Source organism: Equus przewalskii, chromosome 23 (genome assembly GCF_037783145.1).
Source record: "Equus przewalskii isolate Varuska chromosome 23, EquPr2, whole genome shotgun sequence".
In the NCBI taxonomy this organism is placed as follows: Eukaryota; Metazoa; Chordata; class Mammalia; order Perissodactyla; family Equidae; genus Equus; species Equus przewalskii.
The window spans coordinates 6,310,273-6,335,498 of NC_091853.1; the positions used below are offsets into that span (position 1 = coordinate 6,310,273).

A 25,226-nucleotide genomic window follows, 5' to 3' on the forward strand; every position below is an offset into this window, starting at 1 on the left:
AGTACTAGGGGATCAATTTCTGGAATTTGATCTTTTCTGTGGCTACACATTGTTCCCTGTATCAAAGAAATACAAACTTGAGAAATCCAGACCTTTGGCCACAAAGGGCAAAGGAAAGGATAGGAGGAAAAGGAGCAGAGAAATCCATCTTCGCTGCTGGGATATGTCAGCTAAGCAGCTGGTTTTCTACAGTAGTGGCGGGCTACTGTGAGATACCCACCAAAGAATTAGGAGTGAGAAAAATAAGGTGAGCTTTGAAATAGCACATAATTAAAGGCAGCAGAAATCTGCAGAGTCGGCAGAGAGAAACGGCCTGACTCCCAGGCCAAGCATCCGGGAGCATAAGGAGTAGATCCTGTTTTCTGTCACTAAAGGGAACTCAGAGACTGGGCAGCCCGAAGGGCTGGCACAGAGCCCTGTCCATCACAGTGAATTGACGGTTGCCCTCACTTGTTAGAGGACCAACAAATGAATATCTCTTTAAGAGCGGCTCCTCCTATTTTCCAACAATCATCTCCCCAGTGTTGGTTCACGGAAAGTCTTTTATTCTTTCAAACTGCCCAAACAACTTGGACGGGACCTAAACGTACAGAAGAAGGGAAGATAAGGACAAGGTAGAAAAGGTAAAAAGGATCATATTGTAATGGACTGAGAGGGAGGGGGTGGGGGGGTGGGCAAATGGAGAAGGAACATGCTGTGGTTTATACCAAATATGGCCAGAATGAGGATGACATGTATTCAGGTAGATTTTTTTGTTGTTTTTTTTAGAATTAAGGATCATGATTCTTGTCATTCAAGTCTATTTCTCTGCATATCTATGTGATTTTGTCCAAAAAGAAAAAAAATAAAAGTATAGAAAAATTAGAAGCAGGGCCTAAAGATAGTGCCAGGAACAGGAAAAGATTAGGAAATGTAATTTTCTTAGAAGAGAATGGAGGTTGAGGAGGGCCATTAATGGGAAGAAATTGTTTTGGATGAAGAGACTTCTCTTTTTAATTAAGAAGGTGAAGAACATTGTTAGGAGAGGAAAGAGGGTGCCCACCTGGCGTACTGAAATACAGACGTAGCCAGACTTTGTTCCTCATCACGTCTTAAAGTAGAAAGAAGAAATAAATAAAAATATATGTGTGGGCGTGTGTGTGTATGTGTATGTACATATGTACACACATGTACATATATGTTTGTTTCTTCATTCATACATATAGTTGTGGATATGTGGATATTTCAGTATTTATGCATACACATATATATACGGTGGTCCTCCCTAATGCACAGGGGATATGGTCCAAGATGCCCAGTGGATGCCTGAACTGTGGATAGTACTGAACCCTACATAGACTATGGCTTTTCCTATACAAACATAACTATGATAAAGTTTAATTTATAAATTAGGCACAGTAAGAGATTAACAACTAATAACAAAATAGAAAAATTATAACAATATACTGTAAAGAAAGTTATGTGGCTGTGGTCTCGCTCGCTCTCTCTCTCTCAAAATATTGTGTTTACTCACCCTTCTTCTTCCAGTGGTGCCATGAGATGATACAATGCCCACATGATGAGATGAAGCGATATCAGTGAATGACGTAGGCAGTGACACATAGTGTCCCTGGCAAGACATTGGAAGATTTCACCACACTACTCAGGAGGGGGCACAATTTAAAACTTACGAATTATTTATTTCTGGAATTTTCCCTTTAATATTTTTGGATTGTGGTTCACTGCAGATAGCTGAAACCACAAAAGCGAAAGTGCAGATAAGGGGGAGACACTGTGTACACATGCATATATATATTTGTTTCTTTATTCATTTATACATATGTGTTTGTGGTCATAGGTGCGTAGATATGTGTTTTAGTTGTGAATTTCCTTCTCTTTACCCTGTTCACTCTCTCTGATGACGAGTAAATTACAAAAGACCAAAGGCAAAAATGATAAATACATATGCCGGACCATCAGTCTCTTAATTTTGGAGAGTTGGCTAAAAGCAAAGTGATTCTTTTTTTTGGGAGAAAACATTCTCTTTAGAGAATGTTAGAGAGAATTGCAAAATGTAGTTAGATGACTAAAAGGAGTTCTAATCTAGTTTTTTTAAAATATTGCTTTCTTGGTACAAAAATAAAGTTTCTTATTATTCCAAAGAGTGATACAAAAAAATAGGTTTTCAGAAATCCTGTTGCTGGAAATGTTCTCTGGGCTTTTACACAGGTGACCATGGGGAAGAGAGTGGCCATCGTTGGAGCTGGTGTCAGTGGCTTGGCTTCCATCAGGTGCTGTCTGGAAGTGGGGCTGGAGCCCACCTGCTTTGAGAGGAGCAACGACATCGGTGGCCTATGGAAATTCTCGGTGAGCTGGACGTCACTGCAGTAGACCAGAAAGTGAGGTGGAAAGTGGGTGAGAACACATTGCTTGAGCACAGGCTTCCAAACCAGGTGCCGTGGCAGTTATAATCCCTCCTAGGTTTGGAATCTACAAAGCACAAATCAGAAGCAGGTTGGAAAGTAAGTTCGTTACTTACTTCAGAAGTAAATGAGATTGCATGCTAGCCTTGAAGGTCTCTGCATACAGAATTCACCCCTGATAAATAATTGATGTGTAAGTCACTTGGGGATAAAATCTATGGTGAAATATTGGTTAGGTTCATGTAAAACAGAGTTACACATTTAAAAAACAATGACTCTTCCCATTCTTTTGCTGAGGTTACTAGAGGTCCTCTTAGTGATTCAGACCACAGACTTTAAGGTTTCTGGTGCTAATTTTGGTCTTGCAAAAAACACATAATTAATGAGACAGCTACACAAGGAACCAAGAATAGGACACACTGATCTGAAGTTGCTCAATGCCCTTTTGTCTCTGTGCATTTGTAACGAGGACTCTATCAGCAGACATGCTTATATGCACTTATTAAATCACTTCCAGTGTTGCCTTACAACCACATCAGTGAGTGTGGGAGCTTCCTAGTGCCCCCCACTCCATCACATCTCCAACCGTAGAAACAGTGTTTGGCCAAGTATTCCCCGTCTGTTTTCTTCTTCTTCTGATAAACTATTAATATATATGCAAATTTAAGTAGCTAGATAATCCTTTTTAAACCACTATTTCCTCCTCAAATGCAAAATTAGTATTATATTTTATGACTCAATAAAAAGGTTGTATATAAGGATACAGTGTCTTTGACAGCTCTTTAAATATTATAAAGAGATGAGCATTATTCTCATTAATATAAATATTTTCTAGACTGTAAAGAACTCTTGAAACCTCCCAGCATCTTGAATAATTCAATCTTTACAATAATCCTATAAGCTACGTATGATGTTTTCCCTTTTACAAATGAATCTGAAGCTTAAAAAGAAAATTAAAAAGTGGTAAATGGTGAAGACAAGATGCCAGTTCAAGGTGGCCTGTGTCTCCAGCCTGAATACTTAACCCCTTTGTTTAACTGCTGCGTGTCATTTCAACAAGCGGCCTATTGAGCTGGCGCGCTCTTCTACACGGTCGTCTTAACCAAATCATCATATTCCAACTGGCTTTGCAAAACATGACTGAAGATACACACTGCTCATATGGCCTTGGAGAGCAGCTGCCCTCTTGCTGCTGAAGGAAGAGTTAAAATTTGAACCTGGCATCATAGAGTGATAGACCACTCAGCTGCTAAATGTGCTACCCTTGGAGAAAAAGGAAAAGCCCAGGGGTAGAATCTCAAACCCAGAGGCTCGAGCCTTGAGCTACAGAGGGTTATTCTCAGGCCTTGACAGCTAACAAAGTTTACCCTACTGGATTTCAAAATTGCTTGAGACTGGTGGCTCCTTTCCTCTTTTCCACTTTTTCCCTTTTGGAATGGGACTATCTATAACTAGTAACATATGCCTGTCCAATCATGGTATTTTAGAAGAAGATGAGTTGTTTTCTAGTTTCACAGGTCCATAGATGGAGAGGAATTTTGTCCCAGGATGGATCATACCCAGAGTCTCATCCATATCTGATTTAGATAATTTTAGATGATGAGACTTGGGACTTTTGAGCTGATGATACATAGATAAGATTCGGGACTTGATTTGATGCTGCAGTGGATTGAGACTTTTGGATGTTAGGATGAGGTGAATGTATTTTTTTCAGGTGGGATGCATGCGAATCTTTAAGGGCCAGACAGTGGACTGTAGTAGGATGAACAATTGAACAATGCCTCCCCACCAAAGTCATCAGGCCGAATTCCTGAACCCTGTAAGTGTTACCTAAAAAGGAAAAAAGGATATTTGCAGATACGATGAAGTTAAGAACCTTGAGATGGTGAAATTATCCTGAATTATCTGAGTGATCTTAAAATGCCATAATATATATCCTCATAAGGGAGAGGCGGGGGAGATTTGGCACACAGAGACAGAAGAGAAAAGGCAATGTGATCTGCTCAGCAAAAAGAGAGAGATTGGAAGATGCTATGATGTGGCCTTGAAGATGGAGGAAGGGGCCATTAGCCTAGGAAGACAGGCGACCTCTAGAAGCTGAAAACGTCAGGGAATGCTGGCATCCCCCAGAAGCTGTGAGAGGCAAGGAATGGACGCTCCCCTAGAGCCTCTGGAATGAACGCAGCCCCATTAACACCCTGATGTCAGTCCAGCGATGCTGATGTGATTGTAATATTCTAATATTATACTTAAAATGGATATTCTGGGGGCCCTGAAAATTTTGAGTTATATGAGCCCCAATTAGAAATTTCTGGTGCTCAGTGCTTTCCATTATGAACTAGCAACTATACATAGAGATCTGCAATTTGATATTCCTTCAGAGAGAAAACCATTTCAGGTGGAAACTTAATTTTTTTAAGGAAAAAATATTTTTTTCTTTGGAGCACCCTTTGAGGTTTTATTGGCTCTTTAAAATTGAAAATATTATCTTAAAGGGGCTGGCGCCGTGGCGGAGAGGTTAAGTTCGCGTGCTCCGCTGCAGGCGACCCAGTGTTTCATTGATTCGAATCCTGGGCGTGGACATGGCACTGCTCATCAAACCACGCTGAGGCAGCGTCCCACATGCCACAACTAGAAGGACCCACAATGAAGAATATACAACTATGTACCGGGGGGCTTTGGGGAGAAAAAGGAAAAAAATAAAATCTTAAAAAGAAAGAAAATATTATCTTAAAGTTAGATTAATGTTTATCTGGTTTTTCTTTTCTTAAGGATCCTGGTTACTTTTGACCAGATGTTTCCTTAGCAACCATGGCATCTTGCACTTTGGTCTGTCACTAGCTGATACCCAGTAAATCCTGTACTTTAACCGGAGGAAATATGCCTCATTTTCAAGCACCCACGGAACATTTCTAAAACTGATTTTTTAACCAAAAATCCTCAATAATTTTGAAAATATATATATATAAAAAAAATGAAATTCTCTGTTAACAATACAATGAAATAGAACGTTGTAGCAAAATGAAGAAGGGCAACACTGCCACCAGGAAATTTTAAACTTTTCTCTTAAAGATCTATTAACTGATGTTCTAGAAGTTTGAGCCAATCAATAAGACAAGCAATTAATAATAAAAATAAAGAGAAAAATGGAAAGGAGGGAAAATTATCATTTGTTTACTATATAGCTTTATACCAAGAAAATTCTAGGAAAATTGTTACGAAAAATAATACATTAGAGTGGATGATCACAAAATTACTAGATAAAAATCCATAGTTTTTATATATTTTAGAGTTACCAAACCAGCTCTTTTTATACTACAGCTGATCTATTTTATTTGAGCTACACAGTTTTTAAAATTTTGATCCAATATTTTAAAATCAGGATGTTTCACATAAAATCTAGGGATCTTTCTTCTTTTGAAAAATCAGAAGATCAGGCAACACTGGATCTCCCCTTACTCATAGTAATAATCAGCCCCTTTTAGACTGAATTTGAATTCTCTGTTTTGCCATATTCAGGTTTGGCCCATTTCACTCATTTCTTTTATAACTTTTTCTGCACCTATAGAGTTTGTGTGACCAATGCTATATGGAAATAGCAATCCTTTAGGATATATGGAACAAAAGACATACCTATGTGCAAAATTTTCCATCTCCTCCTTCCTCAGGCAGTTTTATGATCCTTTTAGTTTAAATAAACCTTCATGTTTATATCATTATAATCATGTAAATATTGTTCATTGCTGAGTCACTTACTGGATTCTAATGACACTGTCTTTCTTGGACAGTTTTTTGTTTTCACTGGAGTTAACAATTGCCTTGTATTCTTGTTTGTTTTAATTTTACAAATACTATCTCTAATTTATCCCCCAAGTTCTCCCACGGAATTATGATTCTCTCCTCAATATGTTTAAGCTCAGCAGGTGTTCCATCAGCTTAATTCTTCTGAACTCTGTCTTAAAGGTATTCTTCTGGATTGTCTTCCTTCTCTCATCTGGGCCTGCCACATCGCTGGTACCCTGGGGAACCCTGGTTTCTGGAACTCTTATCTTCCTCCCATTTAGTTTATTCTCTAATTTTAACAGAGTACATCAGAGTATGTCCTCCAGTAGTTTGCTGAGAAATTATACCGGTGAGGTAAAAGATTGTAGACCTTGAATGTCTTGTAATACCATTATTCGATCCAGATTCCCAGTTAATTAGATCTAGGTTTAACTTTCAGCTTTCTCTGGTCTGTTCCATCAGTTGTCATTCATCGACCTATGTTCTATCTTCCAAAATGTTATTTCTTGTTTGCTTCTACTTTCCGCTCCCTTGTTTATTCCTTGTGGGTTCATACCCCTGACACCTTTACAGTCACTTTAGAGGAGTTCTGGGTGAAAGAAGAGTTAAATGCATCTACACAATTTGTCATATTTAATCAGAAATCTGGATTACTTTTGTAAACAGAAAAGAATAAAGCTACTTCCATAAATAAGCAGGGTGTGGATCTTTGTTGACCACTCTCCCCCAAAAAATTGTAATTGAAAATGCAATTATGGTCTCTATAAGTCATTCTCTTATGAACTTCCTATATAATCAATTTAAAGGAATCAGTCTATAAACATGGGATTTAAGATACCCTATAACACTGAGTAGGAACAGTAAGATGTCCATGATGTGTTATTAGGTTAAATAAAGCAAGTCATAAATGATGTGTTTAATTGCTGTTACAACTCACTTCTCAGTAAATATGGCCTTTTGGGGACCTAAGAAAAGCTGAAGACCAATGAGTTCAGCATTGCTAGAGAGATTTATTATCCTGGGGCACCCAAAACCTGAAAAAGCACCTCGAGCCTGTCTCAAAGTTTCATATCATTTTTATTACGTGAAACTCCTCCCTTGGTGTAACAGTACATAATTTTTCCCAACTTTGGCCAGCTCCAGGACCTCACTTTTGGCCTCGTATTAATTTTCTATTGCCGCATAACAAATTACTATAACCTTACCAGCTCAAAACAGCACCCATTTATTATCTCTCAGCTACTTAGGCCAGAAGTCCAGATGAGCTCAGCTGGGTTCTTTGCTTAGGGTCTCACAAGGCCAAAACCAAGTTGTTGGCTGGGCTGGGCTCTTATCTGGAGGCGCCGGGAAAGAATCTGCTTCCAAGTTCATACAGGTTGGTGCTGAATTCAGTTCTCTGCTGTTGTAAGACTAAGGTCTTTGTTTCCTCGCTGGCCGCAAGATGGGAATTCCTCTCGGCTCCTAAAGGCTGCCAGTATTCCTTGGCATATGGATCCCTCCATGTCCAAAGCTAGGAACAACAAGCTGAAGTCGCCTCATGCTTTGAAACTCTGACTTCTTCTGCTACTAGCCAAAGAAAACTCTGCTTTTAAAGGGATCTTGTGATTAAATGAAGCCCACATAGCAACATAGTCATGGGAGTGATATGATATTTACAGGTTTCATCCAAACTCAAAGGGGAGAGAACCATACAAGGATGAGGGGCACTGAGTCATTCTTAAAATTCTGTCTACCATCTGCCTTATGTCACAAGTTGAGGGAACAATCATGAGATTGTTGAGTGAAGCATGTCAGCCAACCCTAAAACCCTCACTCTGTCCTGGGAGATCCTCTCTCATCTTCTCCTTGTGGGTTCTTGCTAGTTTTCAATGCTTTATCCACTTTCCATTTCCTTTAAACCAATGTTTTCCACCCTAGAGATAACCACTAGTGTGCTATGAAATAAATTAATGAATGAATCTGCAGTTTTAAATGGAATGTATAGAAAATATCAGAGGGCAACTTGAGTAGTTGAATATGATTTGTTTCATAAAACTTTTGTTTCCATTGTGTGTGTGTGTGTGTGTGTATTGGGTTGCAATATAAAATACATTATTCACCATAGATTGTGGTCAAAAACATTTGAAAAACACTAGTCTAAACACAGCCAAAGTTCCTTCCGCCCTAGGTACATAAGAAAATATTGTGAGCTAATCTGCCAGAACTACCTCATGAAGGGTTAAAGGAGATTTTTTTTATTATGAATTTACTATTTAGCCATTTTAAAGTGTACAGTTCTGTGGCATTAAGTTCATTCATGTTGTTGTACAATCATACCACCATCCTTCTAAGAACTTTCTTAATCTTCCCAAACTAGCACTCTGTTCCAATTAAAAATAACTCCTGGGCCAGTCTGGTAACATAGTGGTTAAGTTCTTGTGCTCCACTTCGGTGGCCCAGGGTAAGCAGGTTGGGATCCCAGGCGCGGACCTAGCACCACACGTCAAGGCACACTGTGGCAGCATCCCACATAAAATAGAGGAAGATTGGCTCAGGTGTTAGCTCAGCAACAATATTCCTCAAGCAAAAAGAGGAAGATTGGCAACAGATGTCAGCTCAGGGCCAATCTTCCTCACCACAAATAAAAAACCAAAACCGGTAAAGATAACTCCTGATTCTTCCCTCTCCCCAGCTCCAGGCAACCACCATTCTTTCTGTCTCTATGAATTTGATTACTCTGAGTACCTCATATAAGTGGAATCATACAGTATTTGTCTTTTTGTGAGTGGCTCATTTCACTCAGTGTAATGGAACTCCTCAAAGTTAATTCCCACAGCAGCATATGTCAGACTTTCCTTCACAAGGGCACACCCGTACGGTGACTAATGGCAACTAGACTCTTGGTGGTGAACACAATGTAGTCTACACAGAAGTTGAAATATAACGATGTACACCTGAAATTTATATAATGTTATAAATCAATGTTACCTCAATAAAAAATTCATTAAAAAAAATTTTTATAACAAATTTTGTGCATCGTGCATTCAGCACATTGCTATTTCAACGAAATGATGTGATACCCATTCTGAAATGTATACAGTGAATTGATTAAAAACATATAAAAAAAGAATTTTCTTTCTTTTTAAAGCCAAATAATATTCCGTTGTACATATATGCCACATTTTGTTTATCCATGCTCGTGAGTTGATACACTGAAATCTTGCAGGGTTGAATTTTGGAAGATATCTATCACTGTATCTAATTGCTCAAAGGAATAAAATAATTCTAATTATGTATTCCTAAAAGGACATAATGAAATTCGGAATTTGTTTCCCTTAGAAAAGATGTTAAGGCAAATATATTTTTCCATATTCTAAATTCTTTTGATTAGCATCAAATTGTTTAAGTGAAGTTAATTAATGCCTCATCTTACTGAATTCACTTGTGAGCAAAGGCTGAGTCAAAATGAGTGATAACTATTTGGAAGTGGCTTTGACTGTGACAAGTAGACTCATTTACAAACTCTCTTCCATTTGAAACCATGCATTCGCAGGACCGTGTGGAGGAAGGCAGGGCCAGCATCTACCGGTCAGTCTTCACCAACTCTTCCAAAGAGATGATGTGCTTCCCCGACTTCCCGTATCCCGATGACTTCCCCAACTTCATGCACCACAGCAAGCTCCAGGAATACATTACTGCATTTGCCAAAGAAAAAAACCTCCTGAAATACACACAATTTAACGTAAGATGGTATCAAAAAGTTAGTTTGGGACATAACTGTGAAGAATTCTATATTTATTTGTTCCTTTCAGTATCTCTTTCTTACTTGTCAACATTTTTAACAGTGTGGCTCTCTGACCCTAGATTTAAAGAATATACATTCTTCTCAAGAATATATGGGAAATTTACAACATTTGACCACATATAATTCTTAGACCAAAATGCCATTTACTTAGAAATCAACATAAAGAAGTAAATGTAAAATAGGCATGAATTTATACATTAAATTTTTTTCTCAACAACTTATGGGTCAAAAAAGAAATTGCAATGGAAATTTTAAAATACTTAGAACTGAATGATAATTTAAATTCTACATATCAATACTTGTAGGAAGCATAGAGATCAAAACTTTCATGAAAATTATAAGCTTAAATTAGAAATTAAGAATGATTTAAAAATTTATAAGATTAGGAAAAGAAAAGCAGAATAAACCCAAAGACTGTAGAATGAAGAAGATAATAAAAAATTAATAAAGTGGAAAATAAAGAATATTAAGAAGATTAAAAGTTCATTTTTTGAAAAGTCTAAAAAATAAACAATAGAAAAATAGCTGACAGTTTGAGGAAAAAAGAGCAAAGTTACAAATAAATAATATTAGAAAGGAAAAAATGGACAAAATTGACATAGATGAAATAAATGAATACTATATGAATACTATTAAAAGTGTTCACCAAATAATTTTTAAATTGGCTAAACTTTTAAATCTCTTTTTAAAAATAATTATCAAAACTCACTCGAAAAGAAGTAGAAAGCCTGCACAGACCTTTAATGACTTATAGTTCTTTTGACTCAGAAACTGAAAATTTTCCTATACAGAAAATAAACAGTTCCATATGTATTTCAAAATTTTTAATGAACAAATTATTTCAATATTTTATAAACTCTTCCAGGGACTAAAAAATGAAGTATGATTCCCAAACTATTCTTTGACTTTATAACCTTGACATCAAAAGTAGACAAGGATAATAGGAAATAGGAAAATTACAGACCAATCTTCCTCAGGAAAATTGATGCAAGAATGAATCCAACAAAGTATTTAAAAAAAGATTGATTGAGTTGAGTTTGGACTAAAGATACAGAATATTTTAATATTATGAAATATAAATGTGTGATTCACTACAAAAACCTGTTACAGAAAGAAAACCATATAGTCACCAAGTTCAGAAAAGGTATTCAATAAAATTTAACACCCATTGGTGCCTGAAAGAAAGAAGAGGAAAGAAAAGGAAACTCTGTCCAAACTAAGATTAGAAGAGAATTTTCTTGACCCATCAAAATATATACAAACATTATCTTAAATCTGCACTGTTCAATATGGTAACCACTAGCCACAAAGTTGAGATGTGCTTGTAAGCATAAAATACACGCTATATTTCAAAGTCTTATTATGAAAAAGAATATAACATACCTCATTCAACAATTTTTATTTTGATTACTTGTCGAGACAGTGATATATCAGATAAATTAGGTTAAATTACACATTTTTTCAATTTTTAATGTGACAACTAAAAAATTTTAAATTACTTATGTTGCTCATATTATATTGCTATGGACGGTGCTGAATCAAAAAGTACAAAGTTAGAATCATTTCCTTTAAAATCCAGAACAAGATAATGATTCTTATTATTATGCCTCTTTTCAATAGTCTTACATTTAAGAAACAGTCCAGTAAGTAAAGAATAATAAATAAAAGGAATGACAACAAGAAAGAAAGAAAATATCATTAATCGTAGGTGATAAGATTTTCTGCGTGAAAATCCAAATGAATCTAGAGGCAAATTACTAGAATTAATAACATTTAATACAAAAAAGTTAGGCAAGGTGATGATATATAAGATCAACATATAAAAATCAATTGCTTTTCTATATGTCAGCAACAACAAACAGAAATTATGAGCCAAAAAAGGAGCCATTTACAGTAGCATAAATAAATAAATAATCTCAGAGTTATTCTATAAATAAATGATGCGCAAGATCTTATGGGTTCATAAGTGCTTATTTTATTATCATGCTTCCTAAGTAGGAAAACATTACACATATAGGTGTATGTGTATTCTTCAGTACATATGAAATACTACGCCATAAAGTTTTTAAGAACAGTTAATACCAGATAAAGATTCTCTTCCTAATATAACCTGAAGAACTGAAAGGTTTTTTTAGAAGAGAGAGCACACCAACAGGCAGCCATTTAGCCGTGAATAAATATTTGCGGGTAATCTAGTCCAGTGATTCTTCCAGCATGAACATCACCTGGGAGCTTATTAGAAATTCAAATTTTCATGCCTACCCCAGACCTACTAACCAAAACATCTGAGGATAACGGCCCAGGAGTCTGTACTTTAACAAGTTTTACAGGTAATTCTTATGCACATTAAAATTTGAGAAGAACTGAAGCTCTGAATATAGATCAGATTTTCATTGTAAGCCAACAATAATGTTAAAAAATAAAATGGCTAAGGAGATACGTTCAGAAGTAGTTGTTGTTACAAAAATCATTAGCCACCAGGTTACTTTATACACGTGGTACATGCCCCTTGTAGACTATGATTGAATTCACTGTCACATCTCCAAGACGAGTCACTCTGTACTGCAGAAAATTGGTCACGCACAAGAAATCTTGTGGGTGTAAAAAAATACAAAATATTCTTTTTTTGGTATATTGGTATAAAATATACATAAGAAATATATATACCACTTAATGTTTGTTCTATTCTGAGGAAATTTTGAATTTATAATATGTTCCTTAATAATGAATTAAGTATTTTTCCTAAGCCACTATCTATTAAGGATTTTTTTCATACTATTTGATGAAGTTGGTGCCAAATCTACCTGTTAGCACAGAAAAGAAGGCCATCTTTCTGTCTTTCTCTTAGACATTTGTAACCAGTGTAGAGAAACATCCTGATTTCTCAATCACCGGCCAATGGAATGTCACCACTGAAAAGGATGGTAAAAAAGAATCGTCTATCTTTGATGCTGTAATGGTTTGTTCTGGACATCACGTGTACCCCAACCTACCGAAAGAGTCCTTTCCAGGTAAGGCTGAAATTTAGGCTGCCAACTACACATCTGGCATAGATGAATATCTTGATAATGTCTTTTTATATATAAAAGTACAAACAGATTAAATTAAAATATGCTTCTATTATATCTAACATACCTGGAGGGTTAAAATTTCATTTTGCTGTGACTGCATTCACCCGCAAGTTCTCTCACAGCAGTTTTTTAAATGGAAATCACAATGATTCATATGTTTCCCACCTTTCGCTCAGGACTAGAACTTTTTAAAGGCAAATGCATCCACAGCCGGGACTATAAGGAACCAGGAGCATTCAAGGGGAAGAGAGTCCTGGTGATCGGCCTGGGGAATTCGGGCTGTGATATCGCCACGGAACTCAGCCACATAGCTAAACAGGTACCACTTCCCAGGTGTTTGGGGACTATCTTTAAAGGGACAGAAACAGTAACCATTTGAAAGGTATGATATGAAAAGGGGTGAGGGGCAGGGACTTGATGCAAAAACTTAGCGGCATTTCATATAGCCCAACTTCCCTCAGTGACAGGTGAGGTTTTAAATAGCTTGATACAGCAAAGACAGAACATCAGCAAGGAGTGACGTTGTTGTTCGACAATCTTCTTCAAGACATTTGGTGTCCAGCATGTGTCTGATCAATTCTTCCAAAGCTAGTGTGGATTCAGGCTTAAGGTTATATCTCTGAGACTCTTGGGTAAATCCCTCAATCCCTCTGAGTGTCGGTTTTCAAGAAAACAGACAAAAATAGAAAGTATTTTCTGAGCTTGTTAAGGAGTTAAAGCATTTGAACATGATTTCAGCAATATGGAGTTCTATATGCATTCATTCATGTGTACGGTCATCCATGGCTATTTGTTGAGAGCTTCCTATGCGCCAGAAAGTGGCTTGGGTGTTGGAGAGAGAGTGGTGAACAAAACAGACATGATACCTGTCCTGGAACTCAGAGTCCAGTGAAGAAATAGATATTAAATTAGTACAGGCAAGGAGGTATAATTTATAATTATGAAAAGCATTAGTAAGGAAAAGAACAGCATGCTATAAGAGTGGATCATAGGGATGACCTACGTGAGACTGGGAAGTGGAAAGGCCGTTTTGAGCTGATGACATTTAAGCTGAGAGCTAAAATTTGAGAAAGAGGCACAGTGTCAGAATAGGAGTACAGGAAGAAGGTCTTGAAGCAGGAAGAAGCCTAGAGCTTCAAGAAACTGAGAGAAGGCCCCTTGGCTGCAACCCAGTGGGTTTGGAAAAGAATGGTGTGAGATGTTGAAGAGAAGATGGAGAAGAGGTGATAGAGGACCCTTTGGGGCACGTTAGGGAGTTTAAACAAATGCCACCTTCCTGCTTTGGAAGATTCTTTAGAGATTAACTGCCCAGAAGCCCCAGATGGGAATCCTATCTCCAGATGTCACGCCTACTGATGTCATACTGGTTATCCCCAACATAGGTCCATTTTATAATATAGCAGTATGATCAATGAAGCAAGGAGATCAATGGCAGCACAAAAGGAATAAAAATATATTTCTATTTATCCGGTCAAAGCACTATGCTAGAAACCATAGAGGCACAAAGAAGTCAACTACGTGGCCCCTCAAGGAAAATGTTTGGGAAAATAATACATTGATAGCATAGATTAAACATAACCTCAAAAGTTAAGTGGAAAGCATGACAACAGTACAAGAGCTGCCACTGGAATAAAGGATAAACAAGTGACTCAAGAACTAAACGCTATGATTACAGAACTGGAGGCTCCTCAAAGCGGGTAGACCTGAACCAGTCCTTGAAGGACATGTATAAGTCACATGGTTGAAGAGGTGGCAGAGGGTGTTTTTGGGAGGGAAAATGACATGAGCAAAGGTATGGAGACAGGAGTGAGCCCTGCCTATTTGACTATGTGGATTTGTCTTGCTGGAAGGGAGGTTCTTAATAATAACAATTTGTATAACGCATTATGGTACTCAAGTGCCTGCTTATGAATGTGCTCCCTTGACTGCAGGAAGAAAGTAGTCTGGGTTTTACTATGCCCAATTCAAAGAAAAGGCAACTGAGAACTAGAAGAAATGTCAATTGCCTTCTTAAAATTCATAGAGGAAATTAATACTTGAGCCACTAAAGTGTTAGAGGACTGAAGGCCAGATCTGATTCCAAAGAACAGAGTAGCTATAGGAATTGAAGGAGAAAAGAAAAATTGGAATCAGGTTATGTCATATGCTTTAAGGAATTCAACGACAGGCTACAGAATTTGGATTTCTCCATAAATAGTGGTAAATCATTTCAGCTTCTTGAGCTAAGGAAAAATATGATGAAACTATAGTTTTAAGAGATTCATTCATTCATTGTATATAGGATAAATTAGAGGGAAGAAAGACCAACTTCAGAGGCTCTCAACAAATTGATCCTTTGTCTCTGTTTAGCTACCATTATGAGAAATGCCTTGAAGTGAGATTATAGGTAATAACTGTAAAAAAGAAAAAATACCTGAAAAACTTCACTGTTGGGGATTAACACAACAGAAGGAGGAGGAAAGGAGCTCATACTCCATGCCAGGCAATGTTAGCTATATAGCATGGGTTATCACATTGAACTAATCCTCACACAAATTCAATGTGGCGGGAACCTATGAGCTCCATTTTATGAATGAAGAAACTGAAGATTAGAGAGTTTAAAGGAATTTGCCCTAAATCACATCACCAGTAAGTAGCCGAGCCAAGATTGGAGCCCATTTTCTGAATCCAAATTCTGTTGGGACAGTGGTAGGCATTTTAGGTCAAAATGCCTATTTGGGGATCATAGTCGCTTGTTTGTAGACAATGATCATCAGATAAGCACTATGGAAAATACGACTAGACTTCAGTTATTGGTCATCTACTCCAGAGAAGGTTTTATTAAAATACAAAAATTTGCCTGGAAGAGTATGACGGGATGGTTGACCCTGAGATGTAGATCAGCGTGCAGGAGGCTTATTTGAGAGTGCTCTCTGGTTCAGTACTTCTGCAGGAAGGGAAGGAAGCCTCCCTTAGCCTTACTCTGAAGCTGGGGTAGTCCTTCCACATTGTCCCAAATTGGGGTGAGGTGCTGTGGGCCTATAAATCATTGCATCAACCAATCACTGGATGCAGGGAGTCCAGAGAAGGTATAAGACCTTGCGTGAGGCTCCTCTCTTCACCCAAAGCAACTCCCAGAGAGGGCCAACAGCTGAGGGCTGCCTCTGACAGCGCTCCCTGCAGTTGGCGTAATATACTCATTCCTAAAGTGGGATCTGGGGAGCAGACCACAATATCCACTACAAACAATCACTACTTCACTGGCTTAATTGGTGTTTTTTTCAAGGTCATCATCAGCTCCAGAAGTGGCTCCTGGGTGATAACCCGGGACTGGGATAATGGCTATCCATGGGACATGATGCTTGTCACTCGATTTGAAACCTTCCTCAAGAACAATCTACCGACAGCCTTCTCTGACTGGTGGTACATGAAGCAAATGAATTCAAGATTCAAGCACGAGAACTATGGCTTGATGCCTTTAAATGGGTAAAGTAGAGTTAAACATGATATGCCTGCTAACTTTTATTTCAATGTCAGCAATCCTAATGTGTTGCAAGCGTCAAACAAATCAAAATAGTATTAGTAGAATAATCACATCTCACATTTCAGAGGATAAAGAACTGCAAAAATTAGGAGTGGTTTCCTGTTTCACAATCCTCCTTACCAGATTTGCACAGCTGGAAAGTTGTATAACACCTCTAGTCCCTAGAGTAATGACAATAATCATTAACATGTTTTAGGCACTTAATACATGTCAGAGCCTTGTTGAGCCTTAACAAAACTCTGACACGCACTATCTCGTTTTGTCCTCACAATAACTATCAGGAAAAATCTATTATTATGCTCATTTTAGAGATGAGAAACTTCGCCAAAGACCCAAAGCCAGGAAGCAGAAGCAGCGTTCAAAACAAAGCCAGATCTGCTGAGTTCAGAGCCCCTCACTCATAGCCACCTTGCTCTACTGCCTCTCACTTGACGGCAGAGCTAAGTTAAGCCCAGGGACTCTCCTTGTGCTCCACTCTCACCACTCGCCCCTTAACATGGCCATAATGTCTGCATCTTAAGTGTCCTCCTCACTCTCTCCTAAAATATCCCCTAAACCAGTCACAGGATAAGAAATTACTTTGATGGAGGTGAAAAACCCAAGTGTTAAACCATTTACATCAAAGTGAATTCATTGATTCAACAAATATTTATTAAACATTTATTATGTGCCAGATCCTGTGTTAAGCCCTGTGGAGACAGAAATGAACAAAATAGGCAAAATCCTTGAACTTATGGAGCTTGCATTCTAGTAGTGGGAAAGAGGCAATGAAGAAATAGCAGAAGATCATACGGTGAGGTGTACTGTAGAGAAAAAACAAAGCAGGCAAGGGAATGGAGAGTGCCATCAGGACAATTCTAAATGGTGTCCTCAGAGGAGGTCTCACCGAGAAGGACATTTTGAAGCAAGTTCCTGAAGGAGAAGAAGTGAGCCATGAGGATATCTGGGGAAGAGTATTCCAGACAGAGGGCTAGGGCATTGCCTCTTCAGGGGCATCACTGGCATGTTCAACAGATTGCAATGGGCTTCTCTTCCTGGAGAAAAGATGGCTAGAGAGAGTAGCAGAAGATGAAACTAGAGACATCAAAATAGTCAGGTGGCATTGGGCCTTGTAGGCCATTGTAAGGACTCTGGCTTTTACTCCTAATACAATGGCAAGCCATTACAGACACCTTAGCAAATTAGGGACAAAAATCTAAGTTAGTTTGAGGAGATCACTCTGGTTGCTGTGGTCATCATTCAGTGTGTGGGGCGCGGGGGGGGCTAGGTCAAGGAAGGAAGTAAAAAGACTAGTTAACAGACTTATGTCAAAATCCCAGATGAGAGGAGATGGTAACTTAGACTAGGGCTGTTAGCAACGAGAGCTCAGAAGTGGTCGGATTTTGGATATAGTTTGAAGGTAAAAACAAACAGGATTTTGAGTTAGATTGGATAAAGGATATGAGAGCAAGAAAAAGGTCAAGGATGTCTTCCAGAGTTTTGATCTGAGCCAGGATGCAAGGATGGAGTTGACATTTACTAAAATGTGGAAGACCACAGGAGGAGTTTAGTTTTAGGCAAATCAAAGTTGAAATTCCTATTAGACATTTGAATAGAGGAATGCTGAGTAGCAGTGGGAGACACAATGCAGAAGAGAGATTCAAACCATAAGTTAAAAATGTGGATTCAACAAAATATAGACAGTACTTAAAGAAACTAGATGAAATCTCTTGAGGAATGAATGGAGATGGAGAAGACAAAAGTTCTGAGGGCCGAGTTCTTGGGCATATCATTGTTAAGAAGTAAGGAAGAGGAGAAGAATTCAGCAGGAGACACTGAGAGACAATAGGAAGAAAAGGTAGGAAAGGAATCCAGAGAGACTGATGACTAGAAGCAAAATGAAGACAGTGTTTCAAGAAGGAGGAAACCATCAACTGTGTCAAAGGCTGCTAATAAGTTGAGTAAAACGAGGAGAGTGGACTATTGGATCTGGCCCACTTGATCCATCAAGTGGGTAGCTTGAAGATCCTGGTGGCCTTGACAAGTGCAGCTTCAGCTTGGTGGTGGGAGTGAAAGCCTGATGGCAGTGTGTTTAAGATAAATGGCAGGTAATTCTCACAGTTGAGTCCAGCTTTTTTCCAACCAGAATTCCAACCAATCTCATTGTCCAGCTCAGTCTCATCCCCAGTGGAATCTACCTGGGCTCTCTCTCACAGCTCCCACAGTCCTACAAGAACAAAGCCTTTTCTTCAACATTATCCATCTTCATCTCTAAATTCAGATTTATCTGCACTCACTAGAGATATTACTGAATAAAAAGTAGTCAACAGCTCTCTCTTTCAAGACTTCCACTGAGCAAGGCTTCAAACTGGCCCTCTCCTTCACCTGGTCTTATTTAACTTCCGGGACCTTCCCTCCCTCACCTGACTTGTGCCTTAGTCTGCATGGGGCTGACACTTTGTCTGTATGGGAGAGCTGGCTGCAGCTTTCCCACCGTGGCTTCCTTCCTCTATTTGATCTTCTTTACATCACAATGGCCACTTTGGAGTATACTGTGTTAGGAATAATGGCTAACATTTTCTAGCACTGTCTATGTGCTACAGACTATGCCAAATTCTTTATATTATTTAGGTCTCCCAGTGACCTGACGCAGATAGAATTGTTACTGCCACTCCCAGTGAGAAAGATGAGACACAGAGAAACTAAAAAACCTTCATCTGATCAAAGTTCACAGTTAATAGGTTGCAAAGAAAAATTCAAATACCTGGGTACTCTGACTCTAGGACTTTTCCTGATATAGACTTTAACAGGGGATAGGGCCTGGCAGGTTTATTCTTGGATTTGGAGAAAGATCTGTAGAAGAGAAAAGGATCACAGGAAATAGAGAAGACATCAGCAAAGGGCGACTTCTGTTACTTCACAATGTTGCCTTACATCAGTTTTGTTCTTCAACCATACTGGTGACACTCAATGGCATAGAAAAAAATCTTGAGTAGTTTTCTCCTTCCTTGTTAATTAATTATGAATAATCATTAATTATTATGAATCAATAAAACAAAGAGGAAATATTAAAGTTCTTGTGGTTGTCTCTATTTTCCATGCAGAACATTGAGGAAGGAGCCTGTGTTTAATGATGAGCTCTTAGCTTGCATTCTCTGCGGAAGAGTGTCCATTAAGCCTAATGTGAAGGAGTTTACAGAGACTTCAGCCATTTTTGAGGATGGGGCAGTGTTTGAGGCCATTGATTGTGTCATTTTTGCAACAGGCTATGGTTATGCCTATCCTTTCCTTGATGACTCAATCATCAAAAGCAGAGACAATGAGGTCACCTTGTTTAAAGGCATCTTCCCTCCTCAACTGGAGAAGCCCACCTTGGCAGTGATTGGCCTTGTCCAGTCCCTTGGGTCTGCCATTCCCACAGCTGACATGCAGGCCCGCTGGGCAGCACAAATAATAAAAGGTAAGTAGATAAAGACACTCATTGATGGGGAAGATGGATGCCAATGAGAATGCCTTTGGGTCTTTGTAAAAACGATAATCCTAATAGCAAGGGACAAATCCTAGGTCCCATGCAGTTTGGAGACCCTATAATTCTGTATTTTGGGTACTATATTTTATAAGCACTTTAAAATATATGCATTGCATTATCATATGCAACAGTACAAGATATTAATAGAGGAGTTTTTTGTGATTTGTAACTCCTTAGAGCTGTAAATTACTTAAGATCTTTCATTAAATTTAAGAACACCAGAGCTCCTGGTCTTAGGTGCATGACAACTTTATAAAATTATGCTTTCAAAAATCAATAGAATGGCATTATTTGAAAGGTTGACAAGAGAAGATATTTCCAAGCCAATATCCAGTCAAATTCAAATATCCAGTTATGGAAAAAATTATGATTTTTGGAAAGGCAGTGGCTTTTCTCCTTTATTTTCTTCCCTATCATGTGTCAGATAAAGACAAGCAGGGGATCATTAGAGGCAGGAAGTACTAGGTATGGTAGACGGTCAGTCTCTAAGGTATAGGAATACTGAATTCCTGTATTTTAAAAAGAAAAAGGAAACAACAAACTTGATTGGGGTCAGGCAAGGAAGGCAGGCAACATCCTCCAATAGCAGATACTGGGATCAGAGTCACACTAAGGTATGACTTATGATTTGAATGAAGCTGTGAGCAGATTCATATCCTAAGACCAAACAAGGCCACGGTTAAAGAACAAATAGAGGTGTCAAAGTTTAGTTAGACCTAGAGATGAAAAACTCCTGTATGAGAGATCTTAACAGCCCTGCTTCCTTTGAAGCCACATGTAAGGCTTCTAGTCCTACCTGACTTGCTGGGGTTTAAAGGCTCTTTCTATACAGGAGTTTGGGACCTGCCACTACTTATCTCGGGCCACCTCTCCCCCCTAGGCTGCCATCCATGTCTTTATAGTCCTGCACTTCAGTGACCCCCTGAATCTCCTTCACTTTCCCTTCAGGCAGAGATGTGTTGCAGGATGATGTTGCTCCAGTTTAGGCAGCAGCCAGGAAGGTGATTGCATGAAATTCTATTCAGAAAGAAGTAAGCTTAGGGTTCAGGCTCAGAGAGACTGGCATTAAAGGCTGGGACATTTATTCCCTGTGAGGACAAGAGTTGTAACTTGGGCTCTGAAGAAAGAAAAGGCAGAGACCCAGTCAATGCAGAATTGATGTACAAAGCAAAGACTCAGTCTTAGGGGAAATGGGAGATAAGTCAAACAATCCAATTGGGGGAACCAGAATGACAGGACAGAGGGGCCAGTTACAAGTCACCGAGTGGAAGTAGCTGGTGGGCTATTGAGCACAGCCTCTTTCTTCTTGATCTCTCCTTCTGCCCAAGGACAGGATGGGTTGCAAGGTTTGGAACAAAGCCATACCTACAAAGGCTGTTCAAGTGACCCTGCCTATAAGGATTGCAGGAACAGAGACCTAGGCAAGTCGCTGTAGATCTTGAGGAATCAGATCTGGGCTGGGAGTTCTAATCTTGTTCAAGGGGATCCCAAAATTGCCAAAGAAACCACCCTAAATTTGAAGGGTCTCTGGGCACAGAAGCATGTTTTAGTCTGGGTCTCAGAGAACTCCGTAAACCTATGCCAGAATGAGCCGGAAATCCTGGGACAGCCCCAACTCGGATCTGGTCTGCTGGGGTGACGTCCTTGGTGAGTTGTGAACAGTCCATACGCTCAGTCTCATCCAGGAACTGTTGGCTCTTCAGAGAGAAACTTGGGGCTTTGTTAAATTGTATATCTTATCTGCTGGAAATTCTCTTTTCTGGAAAAGCAGGATAATTTCCTATAAAGTTTTTCTTCTTAAATCCTAAAAAAGAGATGCCAATTTACCTTTGTTTGGCTATAATTTATTAGATAACATTCTTATAAGTACAGCTGAGAGATTAGAAAATAATCCTTGAAACTGAGTTTAAACATCTGGTAACTAGCCTAAGAGTAAAGATACAAAGCTATTCTGGTAGTGGTTTTTAATTATTGTGACAAGTACTAGTTCTGAGAAGACTGGGAATGACTTATTTGTTTGTCTCAAAATGACCACATGTTCACTTGCTCAAGATTTTATTTTGCTAGACAGTGACAAAAATATTGGAAATACTAATATGATTCATACCTCATAATTAAAGAGAAAAAATTGCAAGGTAGTCCTATGCCAGACTTGTTTAACTATTACCTGTCTTTCCTTCTTTTTGAGGAACTTGCACTTTGCCTTCTGTGAGAGACATGATGAATGATATTGATGAGAAAATGGGGAAAAAGCTCAAATGGTAAGAACGTCTATTGTCCAGGGGTCCAGAATTTCCATAGAAAAGTCTGAATTTGTGAATACTTGGAACTGTTTTTTGTCTTAAATAGTCCTGAGTGAGGTCATTAGGGTGACAGTTAGGAGCTAAATTCCTCCATTCAACAAGTATTTATTGAGGATTTACTTGGATCCTGACACCGTACCAAGTTGTGTTTTCTGCAAGACAGTGAACTGCAACAGTGGACTGAGAAGCTACATGATACAGTCAGTTTTAGCTCTCCATGGCTCCTCAATACATCGCAGGAAGGAGATCCAGAAAGGATCAGAAATTACAGGAGTTAGGAGAACATGGATGTGGATTTCTGTTTTCTGGCCCATAAATCCTCTGAGAGGTAGAGGATGGGATGCCTTCAAACAGATGGCTCTAATGCAAACGACTCAGCAAAATGAGGATGAGTAGAGACAACCAGGCTCCAGTCCTAGCTCCGTTACTAATTAGTTCAATGGCCATGAACTATAACTTCATTTAAGCAAGAGACAATTTCTCCATTTGTCTATGGGGATAAAAATGCCTTTCTCAGCTATCTTGCAGTGTTGGGGAATGTCCAAATGAGATCAATGTGAAAGTTCTTTGAAAAAAACTGCAAAGTACAGGACAAATGAACAACATTCCCATTACCAATACAAGGGATGGATGTTGGTTCTCACTGATAAAAAGCTTTGAAGAGTTTTCCCCGCTCTTGTTTCTACAAAGTATCTACACAGAGCTTGGATATCCTCAGTGCTGTTTCCTCTCTCATTTCTAGGTTTGGCAAAAGCGAAGCCATACAGACGGATTACATTGTTTATTTGGATGAAATTGCCTCCTTCATTGGGGTAAAGCCCAGCATCCCATGGCTGTTTCTCACGGATCCCAAGCTGGCTGTGGAAGTGTTCTTTGGCCCTTGTAGTCCATATCAGTATAGGCTGGTGGGCCCAGGGAAGTGGCCAGGAGCCAGAAATGCCATCCTGACCCAATGGGACCGGGTACTGAAACCCACGAACACGAGAGTTGTTGGGAGTCCTCAGAAACCTTGCTTATTCTCCCACTGGCTCAAGCTCCTTGCTATTCCTATTCTATTCATTGCTATTTTCCTTGTGTTGATTTAATCATGATGCCCTCTAGGACTCTGAAAGTCACCAACAATACCTGAACTTTGCTATTTAAAAATTAAGAATTTCACACCTTCCACTTTCCTATTCAGCAAGAGTCAGTAAAACAGTACTATTTCTAGGCTTTTAAATAAGCCCCTTTAAGAATCATATCATCATCTGAAGAGGGCATTTATCATTTCTTTTAGGTTTCACTACCAGTCCGTAATCAGGAAGATTTTCTCTCTCTCTCACCTAAATCATCTCCTGAAACATTTTGACATGATTTCTTTTCTCCTTTAAACAATGTTTGAAATATGTACTCTAAATCTAAACAAAGAGCAAATTAAGCAGAGTAGTTATGATATTCTCAGGCTACCTCTGCAAACCATTTGCAGGACGGAGGGGAGAGTTTGGAGATTACATTCTTTCTGTTGTATGCTGCATCCTCCAGGCGATGACTCCTGTTCCCCACCAAGAAACACAGCATGGAGTCCTGCTCTATAAGGAAAGTTAAGGAGAAGTAACTCATTTTATTTATATTCTCAATAAGGAAACAAACTTTCCAGAATGTAGCAGCAAAATAGCAACAACAAATAGAACTCCAAATATACCTTTTGTCTGAATGGAAAGTCTTTTAAAAAATTACATAGTTAGTCAAAACTATGAGCTAAGTTTAACACTACCCTTATAGAATGAACTCCTGGGGTATCAGAATAAAACTAAATTTTATTTTTTAAAGTATTACTACATTTTATAATTAAAATTTTGATATTTAAAATTTTTAAAGTTTGACCTTATGGAGCAGATAATGTAATCTGTCAGCACTGTCAGTCACCAGGGGACCTCCACAGCATGTTAGAGTCCGTATTTCCTGCCACGCCTTCGCTTCTAAGTGGGCCAGTGGGACAAGAAGATCTAGATATGGGAGGGCAGCAGGAGACCCGATTTCCTTCAATACTTTCTTCTTTTCTTTTTTTTATTCTCTTTATATTTTATCCTTGGAGCTAAGATTTATCATGAATGTTGTTATACACAGTTTTAAATCTTTCGCTTTTCCTAATTGTTGAAGGTAGCAAAGTAATATTCTGCTTTTAAAGTCTTCTCACAATATGTGAAATATTCCCAAGTGAAAGAGAACTTTTCTTGAAACCTTGTGGCCTAACTGGAATCACGTAACTGAAAATTAAATAAAGCTCATAAAGTTTACTTTGTTTGATGTTATAAATGCTAGTGCACAAAATAAGTTGGAGATTAAAATTGCCATAGTCCAATTTCTATTATTCTTCCTTCTATGATTGTTTTCATAAACATTGTCTCATAAAGGATATTATATTCTTCCTAAGCTAATGTAGCCAACACACTGTCTTAATAGTCTAATTAGTGTCAATCTATTTCCATACTAACTGAACTATTACCAATGTCTTAACTACTTTTGTACACAACAGTAATGATTTTCAATCATTCATTTTTGCATAGTTTACTCTGAGAAAACTAAATATGTATATATTTATACCTCAACTGACTTAAAAAATTTGAGCATATGAAGCACAAAAGATTTTTTTCACTCCCAATTTTATCTAGAAATTTTTACCAGTATTTAAAAGTGCACAGTCAGATATTAAAAATAAAACTAAATGAAAATTTTCTCTGTACAGCTGACAGAGCAATGCTGATTAGATCTGAAGTGAACCTGCATGGTCGCAGGATTATTGCCCACACCCAGTTTCCAGAATGGGAGGAAGGACCCTGAAGTGGGCTTTTGGCTGTTCAGCCTTCTAGAGG

At 38.4% G+C, this 25,226-nt stretch overlaps 1 protein-coding gene and 1 long non-coding RNA gene across 3 annotated transcripts in view; one reads left to right on the forward strand and one right to left on the reverse strand.

Moving 5' to 3' along the window:
* The window catches only part of LOC139078876 (uncharacterized), a 61,196-nt gene extending 59,643 nt beyond the window's left edge, over positions 1-1,553 (reverse strand). Inside the window, exon 1 of the long non-coding RNA XR_011532042.1 lies at positions 1,514-1,553. This is a non-coding gene — a long non-coding RNA (uncharacterized lncRNA). The remainder of the gene's footprint in view (positions 1-1,513) is intronic.
* Positions 1-24,650, forward strand: LOC103550801 (flavin-containing monooxygenase 3). 2 transcript variants are annotated; one of them, XM_008519872.2, is made up of 9 exons: positions 1-623; positions 2,209-2,346; positions 9,718-9,906; positions 12,818-12,980; positions 13,217-13,359; positions 16,306-16,505; positions 19,647-20,002; positions 22,260-22,332; positions 23,117-24,650. In XM_008519872.2, exons 2-9 carry the CDS (start codon positions 2,215-2,217, stop codon positions 23,457-23,459), a joined length of 1,599 nt encoding a protein of 532 aa, XP_008518094.2. In that variant the 5' UTR covers positions 1-623; positions 2,209-2,214; the 3' UTR covers positions 23,460-24,650. The 2 variants fall into 2 exon arrangements, with proteins under 2 accessions (XP_008518094.2, XP_070447156.1); XM_070591055.1 differs by having other exon boundaries at positions 45-247.
* Positions 24,651-25,226: the final 576 nt, after the last annotated feature.